The sequence below is a fragment of the Crinia signifera genome, chromosome 19 (assembly GCF_055691185.1).
Source record: "Crinia signifera chromosome 19, ASM5569118v1, whole genome shotgun sequence".
In the NCBI taxonomy this organism is placed as follows: Eukaryota; Metazoa; Chordata; class Amphibia; order Anura; family Myobatrachidae; genus Crinia; species Crinia signifera.
Window position 1 is genome coordinate 1,569,772 of NC_139226.1, and position 20,022 is coordinate 1,589,793.

Consider the following 20,022-nt stretch of genomic DNA (forward strand, 5'->3'; position numbering starts at 1 on the left):
GGGGTGGGGGGAGCAGGTACATCACAGCCAGGGTATCCGGTGGTCTAGGTGACGGGGGGGGGGGGGGGAGCAGGTACGTCACAGCGAGGGTATCCGGTGGTCTAGGTGACGGGGGAGCAGGTACGTCACAGCCAGGGTATCCGGTGGTCTACCATGGTACCATGCGAGGGGATGTGGTACACGGTAACCTATGTCAATATAGACACCAAAAATCAACATATGTCGACAATTTTAAATGTCAGCATTTTGACCATTTCGGGAAATCCTACTGAAGCCGATATATGATCACATCGGACTGGTTGGGTAATGTGTCTCTGGAGCGCTGTCATGGTACAGTCCGGCCTCACCGTGTAATACGTTCCTCTCTCTAGGACCTGGAGGAATGCTGATCTGTAGCCGCTAGCCAGGATGGATGGATTGCCGATCCAGGTGAGTCGCTGTTACTATACTCCATACTAGCAGACATGTGTACACCTGATCACTAGCAGATATCCCCACCCTCACTGCATGATCATATAGATTGCAAGCCCTTTGCTCGAGTAACTGTGTGCGGGTAGTGCTGTATTTATATATAACCAGGCAAATCATGTTCCCTGATACGAGTATGTTTGTTTGCGCGCTCCCGTTTTTAGCCCCCTTATGATCTCCTGCGACCAGCTGACTCCCCCGGCAGCTCCCCCGGCAGAGGTTCCCTTTCATCAGCAACATCTCTGCAGCAATATATCGCCCCGTGTGTACACAGCTTCATAGAGGAAATGTAAAACATGGGAAGAACGTACAAACTCCATACAGTGCTTCTCTGAAACGTACATGGAGGCAGAAATGTCAAACACTGTGCCAGCCCCATGCATATGCCGCTAACCACTGCATCAGCCCCATGCATGAACTGCTAACCACTGCACCAGCCCCACGCATGCACTACTAACCACTGCGCCAGCCCCACGCATGCACTACTAACCACTGCGCCAGCCCCACGCATGCACTGCTAACCACTACGAGTCCCACGCATGTGCTGCTAACCACTGCACCAGCCCCACGCATGCACTGCTAACCACTGCACCAGCCCCACGCATGCACTGCTAACCACTGCGCCAGCCCCACGCATGCACTGCTAACCACTACGAGTCCCACGCATGTGCTGCTAACCACTGCACCAGCCCCACGCATGCACTGCTAACCACTGCACCAGCCCCACACATGTGCTGCTAACCACTACCAGTCCCATGCATGCACTGCTAACCACTACCAGCCCCACGCATGCACTGTGAAACACTGCAACAGTCCCACGTATGCACTACTAACCACTGCGCCAGCCCCACGCATGCACTGCTAACCACTGCGCCAGCCCCACGCATGCACTACTAACCACTACCAGTCCCACGCATGCACTGCTAACCACTACTAGCCCCACGCATGCACTGCTAACCACTGCACCAGCCCCACGCATGCACTGTGAAACACTGCAACAGTCCCACGCATGCACTGCTAACCACTGCGCCAGCCCCACGCATGCACTGCTAACCACTGCGCCAGCCCCACGCATGCACTGCTAACCACTGCGCCAGCCCCACGCATGCACTGCTAACCACTGCGCCAGCCCCACGCATGCACTGCTAACCACTGTGCCAGCCCCACACAAGCACTGCTAACCACTGCCAGCCCCATGCAAGCACTGCTAACCCCTACCAGCCCCACGCAAGCACTGCTAACCCCTGCAAGCACTGCTAACCAGTTCCAGACCCACGCAAGCACTACTAACCACTGAACTAGCCCCAGGCATGCACTGCTAACCACTGCGCCAGCCCCACGCATGCACTGCTAACCACTTAGCCAGCCCCACGCATTGGCTGAAATCCACAACGCTACCCTACAAGAGATGTAAGATCTGTTCTACGTCCTCCAGGCTTCCTGCAGTGTTAGGGTTAATCTGCCGCGAGCTGCTCAGCCTGGTAAATCCACGGAGTGAATGAGGTCTGAGGATTAGGGATTACACTGAGCAAATCCCTGCAGTGGGCACAGGAAAGTGGTGTGTGAGCGGCTGCAGTCACCAGAAGGACCCACACTACAGCTGGGAGGAGCCAATCAGACGCTGGCCCTGTGCTCGTACCCATTATACTGCCCTGGGAGTCACTGTATCAGCGCTATAATGAGGGAGACCAGTAGCGCACGCAGGGGGGGTTTCTGGGTACCCAGAAACCCCCCCAGGAGTCTAAGGGCCCTAGACTGAAAGCTGAGGGTCCCCTCTTTCCATGGGTATAAGAATTTTAAAAATCGGCCCTTGGGAACTGGAGATATCTGACTTCAAAGCAGTGGTCCCCATCCAAGCCTGTTAATTGCTCTTCCCAGTCAGATATTTCAGGTTCTGTCTGACTTAGAGTTTTTCTGAGGGTATATTCTAAAAGCTGGGACTCTCCCCCATTGGTGGACACTAGTAGCTTGTCTCTACTATTCCCAGAACCAGAGATATCAGCCTTCCAGCAGCTGGTTACTGCTCCAGCTCCACACACCTGGTATGTAGTTTTATATCCTCGTTGGCAGATTGCTCTGCCTCCTGAACTCTGATCCCCTAGTCCCCAATACCATTTGGTAGGTGGGATTCTCTAGTTTTTAATTCCATTAAGAGCTAAGAAATCTAGTTCCGGGAACTGGAGATATCAGCAGTCAAGCAAGCTGTCCTCCCACCAGAAAATTATGAATAATAAGCCCACTCCACTATACACCCCTCCTCTGCGTATTAAACATCCTCTATCACCCTGGAAGTTATGTATCAGGGCCCCTTCATTCAGCCCAATGCCCCCTTCTCCCACCATCTGTGCAGTAAAGGGGTAATTAATGGAAATTACTGATCCAGGCCCTACATGCTGAGCGGGTGATATAATACCCCCTACCACCCGCGGGGACATCAAAGCTTCCCCCACCCCTACCGCTGGAGGATCAGTAGTGGCCCCAATACATTGCTATGCCCAGGGGTCTACACTGCTGTTGACGCCCCTATATATGTATGTATATATATATATATATATATATATATATATATATATATATATATATATATATATATATATATATATATATATATATATATATATATATGTCTTCAGGAAAGAAGAGACTGGCACTCGAGGGTCTTTGTAAAACAGCAGTGTATTCACAGGAAAAACATCCAATGTTTCGGGGCTACGCCCCTTTGTCAAGGTGTGTGTGGTAACAACACACACCTTGACAAAGGGGCGTAGCCCCTGAAACGTTGGATGTTTTTCCTGTGAATACACTGCTGTTTTACAAAGACCCTCGAGTGCCAGTCTCTTCTTTCCTGTATCCCATTGTTTGTATGGGCACCGGGGCAGCTGACTATTCGGAGTGAGTGCCGGACCGTATCACCCTATATATTGGTCTATCTATAATACTTTAATTGACCCGGCATATACTGGGTCACCTAAGTGTCCATCTCTGTGCTTTGCTCCGCCCCTCTGGAAACCCCCTTCTGAAAATCCTGCGTTTGCCACTGGAGACATATGTATTACACAGGTTCCGGGGCTGTCTGGCTGGATCAGGGTGTAATGCAGGCGCTGGCCCTGTGCTCGTACTCAGTACACATACCCCATTATACTGCCCCAGCCATCGCCCCCTGGGAGTCACTGTAACAGCGCTATAATGAGGGAGACATATGTATTATACAGGTTCCGGGGCTGTCTGGCTGGGTCAGGGTGTAATGCAGGCGCTGGCCCTGTGCTCGTACTCAGTACACATACCCCATTATACTGCCCCAGCCATCGCCCCCTGGGAGTCACTGTAACAACGCTATAATGAGGGAGACATATGTATTACACAGGTTCCGGGGCTGTATGACTGGGTCAGGGTGTAATGCAGGCACTGGCCCTGTGCTCGTACCCAGTACACATAGCCCATTATACTGCCCCAGCCATCGCCCCCTGGGAGTCACTGTAACAGCGCTATAATGAGGGAGACATATGTATTACACAGGTTCCGGGACTGTCTGGCTGGATCAGGGGGTAATGCAGGCGCTGGCCCTGTGCTCGTACCCAGTACACATAACCCATTATACTGCCCCAGCCATCACCCCCTGGGAGTCACTGTAACAACGCTATAATGAGGGAGACATATGTATTACACAGGTTCCGGGGCTGTATGACTGGGTCAGGGTGTAATGCAGGTGCTGGCCCTGTGCCCGTACCCAGTACACATAGCCCATTATACTGCCCCAGCCATCACCCCCTGGGAGTCACTGTAACAGCGCTATAATGAGGGAGACATATGTATTACACAGGTTCCGGGACTGTCTGGCTGGATCAGGGTGTAATGCAGGCACTGGCCCTGTGCTCGTACCCAGTACACATACCCCATTATACTGCCCCAGCCATCGCCCCCTGGGAGTCACTGTAACAGCACTATAATGAGGGAGACATATGTATTACACAGGTTCCGGGACTGTCTGGCTGGATCAGGGTGTAATGCAGGCACTGGCCCTGTGCTCGTACCCAGTACACATAGCCCATTATACTGCCCCAGCCATCACCCCCTGGGAGTCACTGTAACAGCACTATAATGAGGGAGACATATGTATTACACAGGTTCCGGGGCTTCCTGGCTGGATCAGGGTGTAATGCAGGCACTGGCCCTGTGCTCGTACCCAGTACACATACCCCATTATACTGCCCCAGCCATCGCCCCCTGGGAGTCACTGTAACAATGCTATAATGAGGGAGACATATGTATTACACAGGTTCCAGGGCTGTCTGGCTGGGTCAGGGTGTAATGCAGGCACTGGCCCTGTGCTCGTACCCAGTACACATACCCCATTATACTGCCCCAGCCATCGCCCCCTGGGAGTCACTGTAACAACGCTATAATGAGGGAGACATATGAATTACACAGGTTCCGGGGCTATCTGGCTTGGTCAGGGTGTAATGCAGGCACTGGCCCTGTGCTCGTACCCAGTACACATACCCCATTATACTGCCCCAGCCATCGCCCCCTGGGAGTCACTGTAACAATGCTATAATGAGGGAGACATATGTATTACACAGGTTCCAGGGCTGTATGACTGGGTCAGGGTGTAATGCAGGCGCTGGCCCTGTGCTCGTACCCAGTACACATTGCCCATTATACTGCCCCAGCCATCACCCCCTGGGAGTCACTGTAACAGCGCTATAATGAGGGAGACATATGCATTACACAGGTTCCGGGGCTGTCTGGCTGGATCAGGGTGTAATGCAGGTGCTGGCCCTGTGCTCGTACCCAGTACACATACCCCATTATACTGCCCCAGCCATCACCCCCTGGGAGTCACTGTAACAGCGCTATAATGAGGGAGACATATGAATTACACAGGTTCCGGGGCTATCTGGCTGGGTCAGGGTGTAATGCAGGCACTGGCCCTGTGCTCGTACCCAGTACACATACCCCATTATACTGCCCCAGCCATCGCCCCCTGGGAGTCACTGTAACAGCGCTATAATGAGGGAGACATATGAATTACACAGGTTCCGGGGCTATCTGGCTTGGTCAGGGTGTAATGCAGGCACTGGCCCTGTGCTCGTACCCAGTACACATAGCCCATTATACTGCCCCAGCCATCGCCCCCTGGGAGTCACTGTAACAGCACTATAATGAGGGAGACATATTAATTACACAGGTTCCGGGGCTGACTGGGTCAGGGTGTAATACAGGCACTGGCCCTGTGCTCGTACCCAGTACACATAGCCCATTATACTGCCCCAGCCATCGCCCCCTGGGAGTCACTGTAACAACGCTATAATGAGGGAGACATATGTATTACACAGGTTCCGGGGCTGGCTGGCTGGATCAGGGTGTAATGCAGGCGCTGGCCCTGTGCTCGTACCCACTACACATAGCCCATTATACTGCCCCAGCCATCACCCCCTGGGAGTCACTGTAACAACGCTATAATGAGGGAGACATATGTATTACACAGGTTCCGGGGCTGTCTGGCTGGATCAGGGGGTAATGCAGGCGCTGGCCCTGTGCTCGTACCCAGTACACATAGCCCATTATACTGCCCCAGCCATCGCCCCCTGGGAGTCACTGTAACAGCGCTATAATGAGGGAGACATATGTATTACACAGGTTCCGGGGCTGTATGACTGGGTCAGGGTGTAATGCAGGCACTGGCCCTGTGCTCGTACCCAGTACACATACCCCATTATACTGCCCCAGCCATCGCCCCCTGGGAGTCACTGTAACAACGCTATAATGAGGGAGACATATGAATTACACAGGTTCCGGGGCTGTCTGGCTGGATCAGGGTGTAATGCAGGCGCTGGCCCTGTGCTCGTACCCAGTACACATAGCCCATTATACTGCCCCAGCCATCGCCCCCTGGGAGTCACTGTAACAGCACTATAATGAGAGAGACATATGTATTACACAGGTTCCGGGGCTGCCTGGCTGGATCAGGGGGTAATGCAGGCACTGGCCCTGTGCTCGTACCCAGTACACATAGCCCATTATACTGCCCCAGCCGTCACTGTAACAGCACTATAATGAGGGAGACATATGTATTACACAGGTTCCGGGGCTGTCTGGCTGGATTAGGATGTAATGCAGGCACTGGCCCTGTGCTCGTACCCAGTACACATAGCCCATTATACTGCCCCAGCCATCACCCCCTGGGAGTCTCTGTACCAGCGCTATAATGAGGGAGACATATGTATTACACAGGTTCCGGGGCTGTCTGGCTGGATCAGGGTGTAATGCAGGCACTGGCCCTGTGCTCGTACCCAGTACACATAGCCCATTATACTGCCCCTGCCATCACCCCCTGGGAGTCACTGTAACAGCACTATAATGAGGGAGACATATGTATTACACAGGTTCCGGGGCTGTCTGGCTGGATCAGGGTGTAATACAGGCGCTGGCCCTGTGCTCGTACCCAGTACACATAGCCCATTATACTGCCCCAGCCATCGCCCCCTGGGAGTCACTGTAACAGCACTATAATGAGGGAGACATATGTATTACACAGGTTCCGGGACTGTCTGGCTGGATCAGGGTGTAATGCAGGCACTGGCCCTGTGCTCGTACCCAGTACACATACCCCATTATACTGCCCCAGCCATCGCCCCCTGGGAGTCACTGTAACAACGCTATAATGAGGGAGACATATGAATTACACAGGTTCCGGGGCTGTCTGGCTGGATCAGGGTGTAATGCAGGCACTGGCCCTGTGCTCGTACACACTACACATAGCCCATTATACTGCCCCAGCCATCACCCCCTGGGAGTCACTGTAACAACGCTATAATGAGGGAGACATACGTATTACACAGGTTCCGGGGCTGTCTGGCTGGATCAGGGGGTAATGCAGGCGCTGGCCCTGTGCTCGTACCCAGTACACATTGCCCATTATACTGCCCCAGCCATCACCCCCTGGGAGTCACTGTAACAGCACTATAATGAGGGAGACATATGTATTACACAGGTTCCGGGGCTGTCTGGCTGGGTCAGGGTGTAATACAGGCGCTGGCCCTGTGCTCGTACCCAGTACACATACCCCATTATACTGCCCCAGCCATCGCCCCCTGGGAGTCACTGTAACAGCGCTATAATGAGGGAGACATATGTATTACACAGGTTCCGGGGCTGTCTGGCTGGATCAGGGTGTAATACAGGTGCTGGCCCTGTGCTCGTACCCAGTACACATAGCCCATTATACTGCCCCAGCCATCGCCCCCTGGGAGTCACTGGAACAGCACTATAATGAGGGAGACATATGAATTACACAGGTTCCGGGGCTATCTGGCTTGGTCAGGGTGTAATGCAGGCACTGGCCCTGTGCTCGTACCCAGTACACATAGCCCATTATACTGCCCCAGCCATCGCCCCCTGGGAGTCACTGTAACAGCGCTATAATGAGGGAGACATATGTATTACACAGGTTCCGGGGCTGTCTGGCTGGATCAGGGTGTAATACAGGTGCTGGCCCTGTGCTCGTACCCAGTACACATAGCCCATTATACTGCCCCAGCCATCGCCCCCTGGGAGTCACTGGAACAGCACTATAATGAGGGAGACATATGAATTACACAGGTTCCGGGGCTGTCTGGCTGGGTCAGGGTGTAATACAGGCGCTGGCCCTGTGCTCGTACCCAGTACACATACCCCATTATACTGCCCCAGCCATCGCCCCCTGGGAGTCACTGTAACAGCGCTATAATGAGGGAGACATATGTATTACACAGGTTCCGGGGCTGTCTGGCTGGATCAGGGTGTAATACAGGTGCTGGCCCTGTGCTCGTACCCAGTACACATAGCCCATTATACTGCCCCAGCCATCGCCCCCTGGGAGTCACTGGAACAGCACTATAATGAGGGAGAAATATGAATTACACAGGTTCCGGGGCTATCTGGCTTGGTCAGGGTGTAATGCAGGCACTGGCCCTGTGCTCGTACCCAGTACACATAGCCCATTATACTGCCCCAGCCATCGCCCCCTGGGAGTCACTGTAACAGCGCTATAATGAGGGAGACATATGTATTACACAGGTTCCGGGGCTGTCTGGCTGTATCAGGGTGTAATGCAGGCACTGGCCCTGTGCTCGTACCCAGTACACATAGCCCATTATACTGCCCCAGTCATCACCCCCTGGGAGTCACTGTTACAGCGCTATAATGAGGGAGACATATGTATTACACAGGTTCCGGGGCTGTATGACTGGGTCAGGGTGTAATGCAGGTGCTGGCCCTGTGCCCGTACCCAGTACACATAGCCCATTATACTGCCCCAGCCATCACCCCCTGGGAGTCACTGTAACAGCGCTATAATGAGGGAGACATATGTATTACACAGGTTCCGGGGCTGTCTGGCTGGATCAGGGTGTAATACAGGTGCTGGCCCTGTGCTCGTACCCAGTACACATACCCCATTATACTGCCCCAGCCATCGCCCCCTGGGAGTCACTGTAACAGCGCTATAATGAGGGAGACATATGTATTACACAGGTTCCGGGGCTGTCTGGCTGGATCAGGGTGTAATACAGGTGCTGGCCCTGTGCTCGTACCCAGTACACATAGCCCATTATACTGCCCCAGCCATCGCCCCCTGGGAGTCACTGGAACAGCACTATAATGAGGGAGACATATGAATTACACAGGTTCCGGGGCTATCTGGCTTGGTCAGGGTGTAATGCAGGCACTGGCCCTGTGCTCGTACCCAGTACACATAGCCCATTATACTGCCCCAGCCATCGCCCCCTGGGAGTCACTGTAACAGCGCTATAATGAGGGAGACATATGTATTACACAGGTTCCGGGGCTGTCTGGCAGGATCAGGGTGTAATGCAGGCACTGGCCCTGTGCTCGTACCCAGTACACATAGCCCATTATACTGCCCCAGCCATCGCCCCCTGGGAGTCACTGTAACAGCGCTATAATGAGGGAGACATATGTATTACACAGGTTCCGGGGCTGTCTGGCTGGGTCAGGGTGTAATGCAGGCGCTGGCCCTGTGCTCGTACCCAGTACACATAGCCCATTATACTGCCCCAGTCATCACCCCCTGGGAGTCACTGTTACAGCGCTATAATGAGGGAGACATATGTATTACACAGGTTCCGGGGCTGTATGACTGGGTCAGGGTGTAATGCAGGTGCTGGCCCTGTGCCCGTCCCCAGTACACATAGCCAATTATACTGCCCCAGCCATCACCCCCTGGGAGTCACTGTAACAGCGCTATAATGAGGGAGACATATGTATTACACAGGTTCCGGGGCTGTCTGGCTGGATCAGGGTGTAATACAGGTGCTGGCCCTGTGCTCGTACCCAGTACACATAGCCCATTATACTGCCCCAGCCATCGCCCCCTGGGAGTCACTAACAGCGCTATAATGAGGGAGACATATGTATTACACAGGTTCCGGGGCTGTCTGGCTGGATCAGGGTGTAATGCAGGCACTGACCCTGTGCTCGTACCCAGTACACATAGCCCATTATACTGCCCCAGTCATCACCCCCTGGGAGTCACTGTTACAGCGCTATAATGAGGGAGACATATGTATTACACAGGTTCCGGGGCTGTATGACTGGGTCAGGGTGTAATGCAGGTGCTGGCCCTGTGCCCGTACCCAGTACACATAGCCCATTATACTGCCCCAGCCATCACCCCCTGGGAGTCACTGTAACAGCGCTATAATGAGGGAGACATATGTATTACACAGGTTCCGGGGCTGTATGACTGGGTCAGGGTGTAATGCAGGTGCTGGCCCTGTGCTCGTACCCAGTACACATACCCCATTATACTGCCCCAGCCGTCACTGTAACAGCACTATAATGAGGGAGACATATGAATTACACAGGTTCCGGGGCTGTCTTGCTGGGTCAGGGTGTAATGCAGGCACTGGCCCTGTGCTCGTACCCAGTACACATAGCCCATTATACTGCCCCAGCCGTCACTGTAACAGCACTATAATGAGGGAGACATATGAATTACACAGGTTCCGGGGCTGTCTGGCTGGATTAGGATGTAATGCAGGCACTGGCCCTGTGCTCGTACCCAGTACACATAGCCCATTATACTGCCCCAGCCATCGCCCCCTGGGAGTCACTGTAACAGCGCTATAATGAGGGAGACATATGTATTACACAGGTTCCGGGGCTGTCTGGCTGGGTCAGGGTATAATGCAGGCGCTGGCCCTGTGCTCGTACCCAGTACACATAGCCCATTATACCGCCCCAGCCATCACCCCCTGGGAGTCACTGTAACAGCACTATAATGAGGGAGACATATGAATTACACAGGTTCCGGGGCTGTCTGGCTGGATCACGGTGTAATACAGGCGCTGGCCCTGTGCTCGTACCCAGTACACATAGCCCATTATACTGCCCCAGCCATCACCCCCTGGGAGTCACTGTAACAGCGTTATAATGAGGGAGACATATGTATTACACAGGTTCCGGGGCTGTCTGGCTGGGTCAGGGGGTAATGCAGGCACTGGCCCTGTGCTCGTACCCACTACACATAGCCCATTATACTGCCCCAGCCATCACCCCCTGGGAGTCACTGTAACAGCGTTATAATGAGGGAGACATATGTATTACACAGGTTGCGGGGCTGTCTGGCTGGGTCAGGGTGTAATGCAGGCACTGGCCCTGTGCTCGTACCCACTACACATACCCCATTATACTGCCCCAGCCATCGCCCCCTGGGAGTCACTGTAACAGCGCTATAATGAGGGAGACATATGAATTACACAGGTTCCGGGGCTGCCTGGCTGGGTCAGGGGGTAATGCAGGCACTGGCTCTGTGCTCGTACCCAGTACACATAGCCCATTATACTGCCCCAGCCATCACCCCCTGGGAGTCACTGTAACAGAGCTATAATGAGGGAGACATATGTATTACACAGGTTCCGGGGCTGTCTGGCTGGGTCAGGGTGTAATGCAGGCGCTGGCCCTGTGCTCGTACCCAGTACACATAACCCATTATACTGCCCCAGCCATCGCCCCCTGGGAGTCACTGTAACAGCGCTATAATGAGGGAGACATATGTATTACACAGGTTCCGGGGCTGTATGACTGGGTCAGGATGTAATGCAGGTGCTGGCCCTGTGCTCGTACCCAGTACACATACCCCATTATACTGCCCCAGCCATCTCCCCCTGGGAGTCACTGTAACAGCACTATAATGAGGGAGACATATGTATTACACAGGTTCCGGGGCTGTCTGGCTGGATCAGGGTGTAATGCAGGCACTGGTCCTGTGCTCGTACCCAGTACACATACCCCATTATACTGCCCCAGCCATCACCCCCTGGGAGTCACTGTAACAGCGCTATAATGAGGGAGACATATGTATTACACAGGTTCCGGGGCTGTATGACTGGGTCAGGATGTAATGCAGGTGCTGGCCCTGTGCTCGTACCCAGTACACATACCCCATTATACTGCCCCAGCCATCACCCCCTGGGAGTCACTGTAACAGCACTATAATGAGGGAGACATATGAATTACACAGGTTCCGGGGCTGTCTGGCTGGGTCAGGGTGTAATGCAGGCGCTGGCCCTGTGCTCGTACCCAGTACACATACCCCATTATACTGCCCCAGCCATCGCCCCCTGGGAGTCACTGTAACAGCACTATAATGGAGACATATGTATTATACAGGTTCCGGGGCTGTCTGGCTGGGTCAGGGTGTAATGCAGGCACTGGCCCTGTGCTCGTACCCAGTACACATAGCCCATTATACTGCCCCAGCCATCACCCCCTGGGAGTCACTGTAAAAACGCTATAATGAGGGAGACATATGTATTACACAGGTTCCGGGGCTGTATGACTGGATCAGGGTGTAATGCAGGCACTGGCCCTGTGCTCGTACCCAGTACACATAGCCCATTATACTGCCCCAGCGCTATAATGAGGGAGACATATGAATTACACAGGTTCCGGGGCTGTCTGGCTGGATCAGGGGGTAATGCAGGCACTGGCCCTGTGCTCGTACCCAGTACACATAGCCCATTATACTGCCCCAGCCATCACCCCCTGGGAGTCACTGTAACAACGCTATAATGAGGGAGACATATGTATTACACAGGTTCCGGGGCTGTCTGGCTGGATCAGGGTGTAATACAGGCGCTGGCCCTGTGCTCGTACCCAGTACACATAGCCCATTATACTGCCCCAGCCATCACCCCCTGGGAGTCACTGTAACAACGCTATAATGAGGGAGACATATGAATTACACAGGTTCCGGGGCTGTCTGGCTGGATCAGGGTGTAATGCAGGCACTGGCCCTGTGCTCGTACACACTACACATAGCCCATTATACTGCCCCAGCCATCACCCCCTGGGAGTCACTGTAACAACGCTATAATGAGGGAGACATATGTATTACACAGGTTCCGGGGCTGTCTGGCTGGGTCAGGGTGTAATGCAGGCACTGGCCCTGTGCTCGTACCCAGTACACATAGCCCATTATACTGCCCCAGCCATCACCCCCTGGGAGTCACTGTAACAGCGCTACAATGAGGGAGACATATGTATTACACAGGTTCCGGGGCTGTCTGGCTGGATCAGGGTGTAATACAGGCGCTGGCCCTGTGCTCGTACCCAGTACACATAGCCCATTATACTGCCCCAGCCATCACCCCCTGGGAGTCACTGTAACAGCGCTATAATGAGGGAGACATATGTATTACACAGGTTCCGGGGCTGTATGACTGGGTCAGGGTGTAATGCAGGTGCTGGCCCTGTGCTCGTACCCAGTACACATACCCCATTATACTGCCCCAGCCGTCACTGTAACAGCACTATAATGAGGGAGACATATGAATTACACAGGTTCCGGGGCTGTCTTGCTGGGTCAGGGTGTAATGCAGGCACTGGCCCTGTGCTCGTACCCAGTACACATAGCCCATTATACTGCCCCAGCCGTCACTGTAACAGCACTATAATGAGGGAGACATATGAATTACACAGGTTCCGGGGCTGTCTGGCTGGATTAGGATGTAATGCAGGCACTGGCCCTGTGCTCGTACCCAGTACACATAGCCCATTATACTGCCCCAGCCATCGCCCCCTGGGAGTCACTGTAACAGCGCTATAATGAGGGAGACATATGTATTACACAGGTTCCGGGGCTGTCTGGCTGGGTCAGGGTATAATGCAGGCGCTGGCCCTGTGCTCGTACCCAGTACACATAGCCCATTATACCGCCCCAGCCATCACCCCCTGGGAGTCACTGTAACAGCACTATAATGAGGGAGACATATGTATTACACAGGTTCTGGGGCTGTCTGGCTGGATCAGGGTGTAATACAGGCGCTGGCCCTGTGCTCGTACCCAGTACACATACCCCATTATACTGCCCCAGCCATCACCCCCTGGGAGTCACTGTAACAGCACTATAATGAGGGAGACATATGTATTACACAGGTTCCGGGGCTGTCTGGCTGGATCAGGGTGTAATGCAGGCGCTGGCCCTGTGCTTGTACCCACTACACATAGCCCATTATACCGCCCCAGCCATCACCTCCTGGGAGTCACTGTAACAGCACTATAATGAGGGAGACATATGTATTACACAGGTTCCGGGGCTGTCTGGCTGGATCAGGGTGTAATGCAGGCACTGGCCCTGTGCTCGTACCCAGTACACATAGCCCATTATACTGCCCCTGCCATCACCCCCTGGGAGTCACTGTAACAGCACTATAATGAGGGAGACATATGTATTACACAGGTTCCGGGGCTGTCTGGCTGGATCAGGGTGTAATACAGGCGCTGGCCCTGTGCTCGTACCCAGTACACATAGCCCATTATACTGCCCCAGCCATCACCCCCTGGGAGTCTCTGTAACAGCGCTATAATGAGGGAGACTTATGTATTACACAGGTTCCGGGGCTGTCTGGCTGGGTCAGGGTGTAATGCAGGTGCTGGCCCTGTGCTCGTACCCAGTACACATAGCCCATTATACTGCCCCAGCAATCACCCCCTGGGAGTCACTGTAACAGCGCTATAATGAGGGAGACTTATGTATTACACAGGTTCCGGGGCTGTCTGGCTGGATCAGGGTGTAATGCAGGTGCTGGCCCTGTGCTCGTACCCAGTACACATAGCCCATTATACTGCCCCAGCCATCACCCCCTGGGAGTCACTGTAAAAACGCTATAATGAGGGAGACATATGTATTACACAGGTTCCGGGGCTGTATGACTGGATCAGGGTGTAATGCAGGCACTGGCCCTGTGCTCGTACCCAGTACACATAGCCCATTATACTGCCCCAGCCATCACCCCCTGGGAGTCACTGTAACAGCGCTATAATGAGGGAGACATATGTATTACACAGGTTCCGGGGCTGTCTGGCTGGATCAGGGTGTAATGCAGGTGCTGGCCCTGTGCTCATACCCGGTACACATTGCCCATTATACTGCCCCAGCCATCACCCCCTGGGAGTCACTGTAACAGCGCTATAATGAGGGAGACATATGTATTACACAGGTTCCGGGGCTGTCTGGCTGGATCAGGGTGTAATGCAGGCACTGGCCCTGTGCTCGTACCCACTACACATAGCCCATTATACTGCCCCAGCCATCACCCCCTAGGAGTCACTGTAAAAACGCTATAATGAGGGAGACATATGTATTACACAGGTTCCGGGGCTGTATGACTGAATCAGGGTGTAATGCAGGCACTGGCCCTGTGCTCGTACCCAGTACACATAGCCCATTATACTGCCCCAGCCGTCACTGTAACAGCACTATAATAAGGGAGACATATGTATTACACAGGTTCCGGGGCTGTCTGGCTGGGTCAGGGTGTAATGCAGGCACTGGCCCTGTGCTCGTACCCAGTACACATACCCCATTATACTGCCCCAGCCATCGCCCCCTGGGAGTCACTGTAACAACGCTATAATGAGGGAGACGTATGTATTACACAGGTTCCGGGGCTGTCTGGCTTGGTCAGGGTGTAATGCAGGCACTGGCCCTGTGCTCGTACCCAGTACACATAGCCCATTATACTGCCCCAGCCATCACCCCCTGGGAGTCTCTGTAACAGCGCTATAATGAGGGAGACTTATGTATTACACAGGTTCCGGGGCTGTCTGGCTGGGTCAGGGTGTAATGCAGGTGCTGGCCCTGTGCTCGTACCCAGTACACATAGCCCATTATACTGCCCCAGCAATCACCCCCTGGGAGTCACTGTAACAGCGCTATAATGAGGGAGACTTATGTATTACACAGGTTCCGGGGCTGTCTGGCTGGATCAGGGTGTAATGCAGGTGCTGGCCCTGTGCTCGTACCCAGTACACATACCCCATTATACTGCCCCAGCCATCACCCCCTGGGAGTCACTGTAACAGCACTATAATGAGGGAGACATATGTATTACACAGGTTCCGGGGCTGTCTGGCTGGATCAGGGTGTAATGCAGGCGCTGGCCCTGTGCTTGTACCCACTACACATAGCCCATTATACCGCCCCAGCCATCACCTCCTGGGAGTCACTGTAACAGCACTATAATGAGGGAGACATATGTATTACACAGGTTCCGGGGCTGTCTGGCTGGATCAGGGTGTAATGCAGGCACTGGCCCTGTGCTCGTACCCAGTACACATAGCCCATTATACTGCCCCAGCCATCACCCCCTGGGAGTCTCTGTAACAGCGCTATAATGAGGGAGACTTATGTATTACACAGGTTCCGGGGCTGTCTGGCTGGGTCAGGGTGTAATGCAGGTGCTGGCCCTGTGCTCGTACCCAGTACACATAGCCCATTATACTGCCCCAGCAATCACCCCCTGGGAGTCACTGTAACAGCGCTATAATGAGGGAGACTTATGTATTACACAGGTTCCGGGGCTGTCTGGCTGGATCAGGGTGTAATGCAGGTGCTGGCCCTGTGCTCGTACCCAGTACACATAGCCCATTATACTGCCCCAGCCATCACCCCCTGGGAGTCACTGTAAAAACGCTATAATGAGGGAGACATATGTATTACACAGGTTCCGGGGCTGTATGACTGGATCAGGGTGTAATGCAGGCACTGGCCCTGTGCTCGTACCCAGTACACATAGCCCATTATACTGCCCCAGCCATCACCCCCTGGGAGTCACTGTAACAGCGCTATAATGAGGGAGACATATGTATTACACAGGTTCCGGGGCTGTCTGGCTGGATCAGGGTGTAATGCAGGTGCTGGCCCTGTGCTCATACCCGGTACACATTGCCCATTATACTGCCCCAGCCATCACCCCCTGGGAGTCACTGTAACAGCGCTATAATGAGGGAGACATATGTATTACACAGGTTCCGGGGCTGTCTGGCTGGATCAGGGTGTAATGCAGGCACTGGCCCTGTGCTCGTACCCACTACACATAGCCCATTATACTGCCCCAGCCATCACCCCCTAGGAGTCACTGTAAAAACGCTATAATGAGGGAGACATATGTATTACACAGGTTCCGGGGCTGTATGACTGGATCAGGGTGTAATGCAGGCACTGGCCCTGTGCTCGTACCCAGTACACATAGCCCATTATACTGCCCCAGCCGTCACTGTAACAGCACTATAATGAGGGAGACATATGTATTACACAGGTTCCGGGGCTGTCTGGCTGGGTCAGGGTGTAATGCAGGCACTGGCCCTGTGCTCGTACCCAGTACACATACCCCATTATACTGCCCCAGCCATCGCCCCCTGGGAGTCACTGTAACAACGCTATAATGAGGGAGACGTATGTATTACACAGGTTCCGGGGCTGTCTGGCTTGGTCAGGGTGTAATGCAGGCACTGGCCCTGTGCTCGTACCCACTACACATTGCCCATTATACTGCCCCAGCCATCACCCCCTGGGAGTCACTGTAACAACGCTATAATGAGGGAGACATATGTATTACACAGGTTCCGGGGCTGTCTGGCTGGATCAGGGTGTAATGCAGGCACTGGCCCTGTGCTCGTACCCACTACACATAGCCCATTATACTGCCCCAGCCATCACCCCCTGGGAGTCACTGTAACAGCGCTATAATGAGGGAGACATATGTATTACACAGGTTCCGGGGCTGTCTGGCTGGATCAGGGTGTAATGCAGGCACTGGCCCTGTGCTCGTACCCACTACACATACCCCATTATACTGCCCCAGCCATCACCCCCTGGGAGTCACTGTAACAGCACTATAATGAGGGAGACATATGTATAACACAGGTTCCGGGGCTGTCTGGCTGGATCAGGGTGTAATACAGGTGCTGGCCCTGTGCTCGTACACACTACACATAGCCCATTATACTGCCCCAGCCATCGCCCCCTGGGAGTCACTGTAACAGCACTATAATGAGGGAGACATATGTATTACACAGGTTCCGGGGCTGCCTGGCTGGGTCAGGGGGTAATGCAGGCACTGGCCCTGTGCTCGTACCCAGTACACATAGCCCATTATACCGCCCCAGCCATCACCCCCTGGGAGTCACTGTAACACAGCTATAATGAGGGAGACATATGTATTACACAGGTTCCGGGGCTGTCTGGCTGGATCAGGATGTAATGCAGGCACTGGCCCTGTGCTCATACCCAGTACACATACCCCATTATACTGCCCCAGCCATCACCCCCTGGGAGTCACTGTAACAGCACTATAATGAGGGAGACATATGTATAACACAGGTTCCGGGGCTGTCTGGCTGGATCAGGGTGTAATACAAGTGCTGGCCCTGTGCTCGTACCCAGTACACATACCCCATTATACTGCCCCAGCCATCACCCCCTGGGAGTCACTGTAACAGCGCTATAATGAGGGAGACATATGTATTACACAGGTTCCGGGGCTGTCTGGCTGGGTCAGGGTGTAATGCAGGCGCTGGCCCTGTGCTCGTACCCAGTACACATAGCCCATTATACTGCCCCAGCCATCGCCCCCTGGGTGTCACTGTAACAGCACTATAATGAGGGAGACATATGTATTACACAGGTTCCGGGTCTGTATGACTGGGTCAGGATGTAATGCAGGTGCTGGCCCTGTGCTCGTACCCAGTACACATAGCCCATTATACTGCCCCAGCCATCTCCCCCTGGGAGTCACTGTAACAGCACTATAATGAGGGAGACATATGTATTACACAGGTTCCGGGGCTGTCTGGCTGGATCAGGGTGTAATGCAGGCACTGGTCCTGTGCTCGTACCCAGTACACATACCCCATTATACTGCCCCAGCCATCACCCCCTGGGAGTCACTGTAACAGCGCTATAATGAGGGAGACATATGTATTACACAGGTTCCGGGGCTGTATGACTGGGTCAGGATGTAATGCAGGTGCTGGCCCTGTGCTCGTACCCAGTACACATACCCCATTATACTGCCCCAGCCATCACCCCCTGGGAGTCACTGTAACAGCACTATAATGAGGGAGACATATGAATTACACAGGTTCCGGGGCTGTCTGGCTGGGTCAGAGTGTAATGCAGGCGCTGGCCCTGTGCTCGTACCCAGTACACATACCCCATTATACTGCCCCAGCCATCGCCCCCTGGGAGTCACTGTAACAGCACTATAATGGAGACATATGTATTATACAGGTTCCGGGGCTGTCTGGCTGGGTCAGGGTGTAATGCAGGCACTGGCCCTGTGCTCGTACCCAGTACACATAGCCCATTATACTGCCCCAGCCATCACCCCCTGGGAGTCACTGTAAAAACGCTATAATGAGGGAGACATATGTATTACACAGGTTCCGGGGCTGTATGACTGGATCAGGGTGTAATGCAGGCACTGGCCCTGTGCTCGTACCCAGTACACATAGCCCATTATACTGCCCCAGCCATCGCCCCCTGGGAGTCACTGTACCAGCGCTATAATGAGGGAGACATATGAATTACACAGGTTCCGGGGCTGTCTGGCTGGATCAGGGGGTAATGCAGGCACTGGCCCTGTGCTCGTACCCAGTACACATAGCCCATTATACTGCCCCAGCCATCACCCCCTGGGAGTCACTGTAACAACGCTATAATGAGGGAGACATATGTATTACACAGGTTCCGGGGCTGTCTGGCTGGATCAGGGTGTAATACAGGCGCTGGCCCTGTGCTCGTACCCAGTACACATAGCCCATTATACTGCCCCAGCCATCACCCCCTGGGAGTCACTGTAACAACGCTATAATGAGGGAGACATATGAATTACACAGGTTCCGGGGCTGTCTGGCTGGATCAGGGTGTAATGCAGGCACTGGCCCTGTGCTCGTACACACTACACATAGCCCATTATACTGCCCCAGCCATCACCCCCTGGGAGTCACTGTAACAACGCTATAATGAGGGAGACATATGTATTACACAGGTTCCGGGGCTGTCTGGCTGGGTCAGGGTGTAATGCAGGCACTGGCCCTGTGCTCGTACCCAGTACACATAGCCCATTATACTGCCCCAGCCATCACCCCCTGGGAGTCACTGTAACAGCGCTACAATGAGGGAGACATATGTATTACACAGGTTCCGGGGCTGTCTGGCTGGATCAGGGTGTAATACAGGCGCTGGCCCTGTGCTCGTACCCAGTA

At 53.8% G+C, this 20,022-nt stretch overlaps 1 protein-coding gene across 1 annotated transcript in view; it reads left to right on the forward strand.

Moving 5' to 3' along the window:
- The first annotated feature begins 369 nt into the window (after positions 1 to 369).
- LACTBL1 (lactamase beta like 1) overlaps positions 370 to 20,022 on the forward strand; it is a 56,265-nt gene continuing 36,612 nt past the window's right edge. Inside the window, exon 1 of the mRNA XM_083161425.1 lies at positions 370 to 429. Coding sequence (XP_083017551.1) covers positions 409 to 429 — 21 coding nt within the window. The 5' untranslated portion in view covers positions 370 to 408. The remainder of the gene's footprint in view (positions 430 to 20,022) is intronic.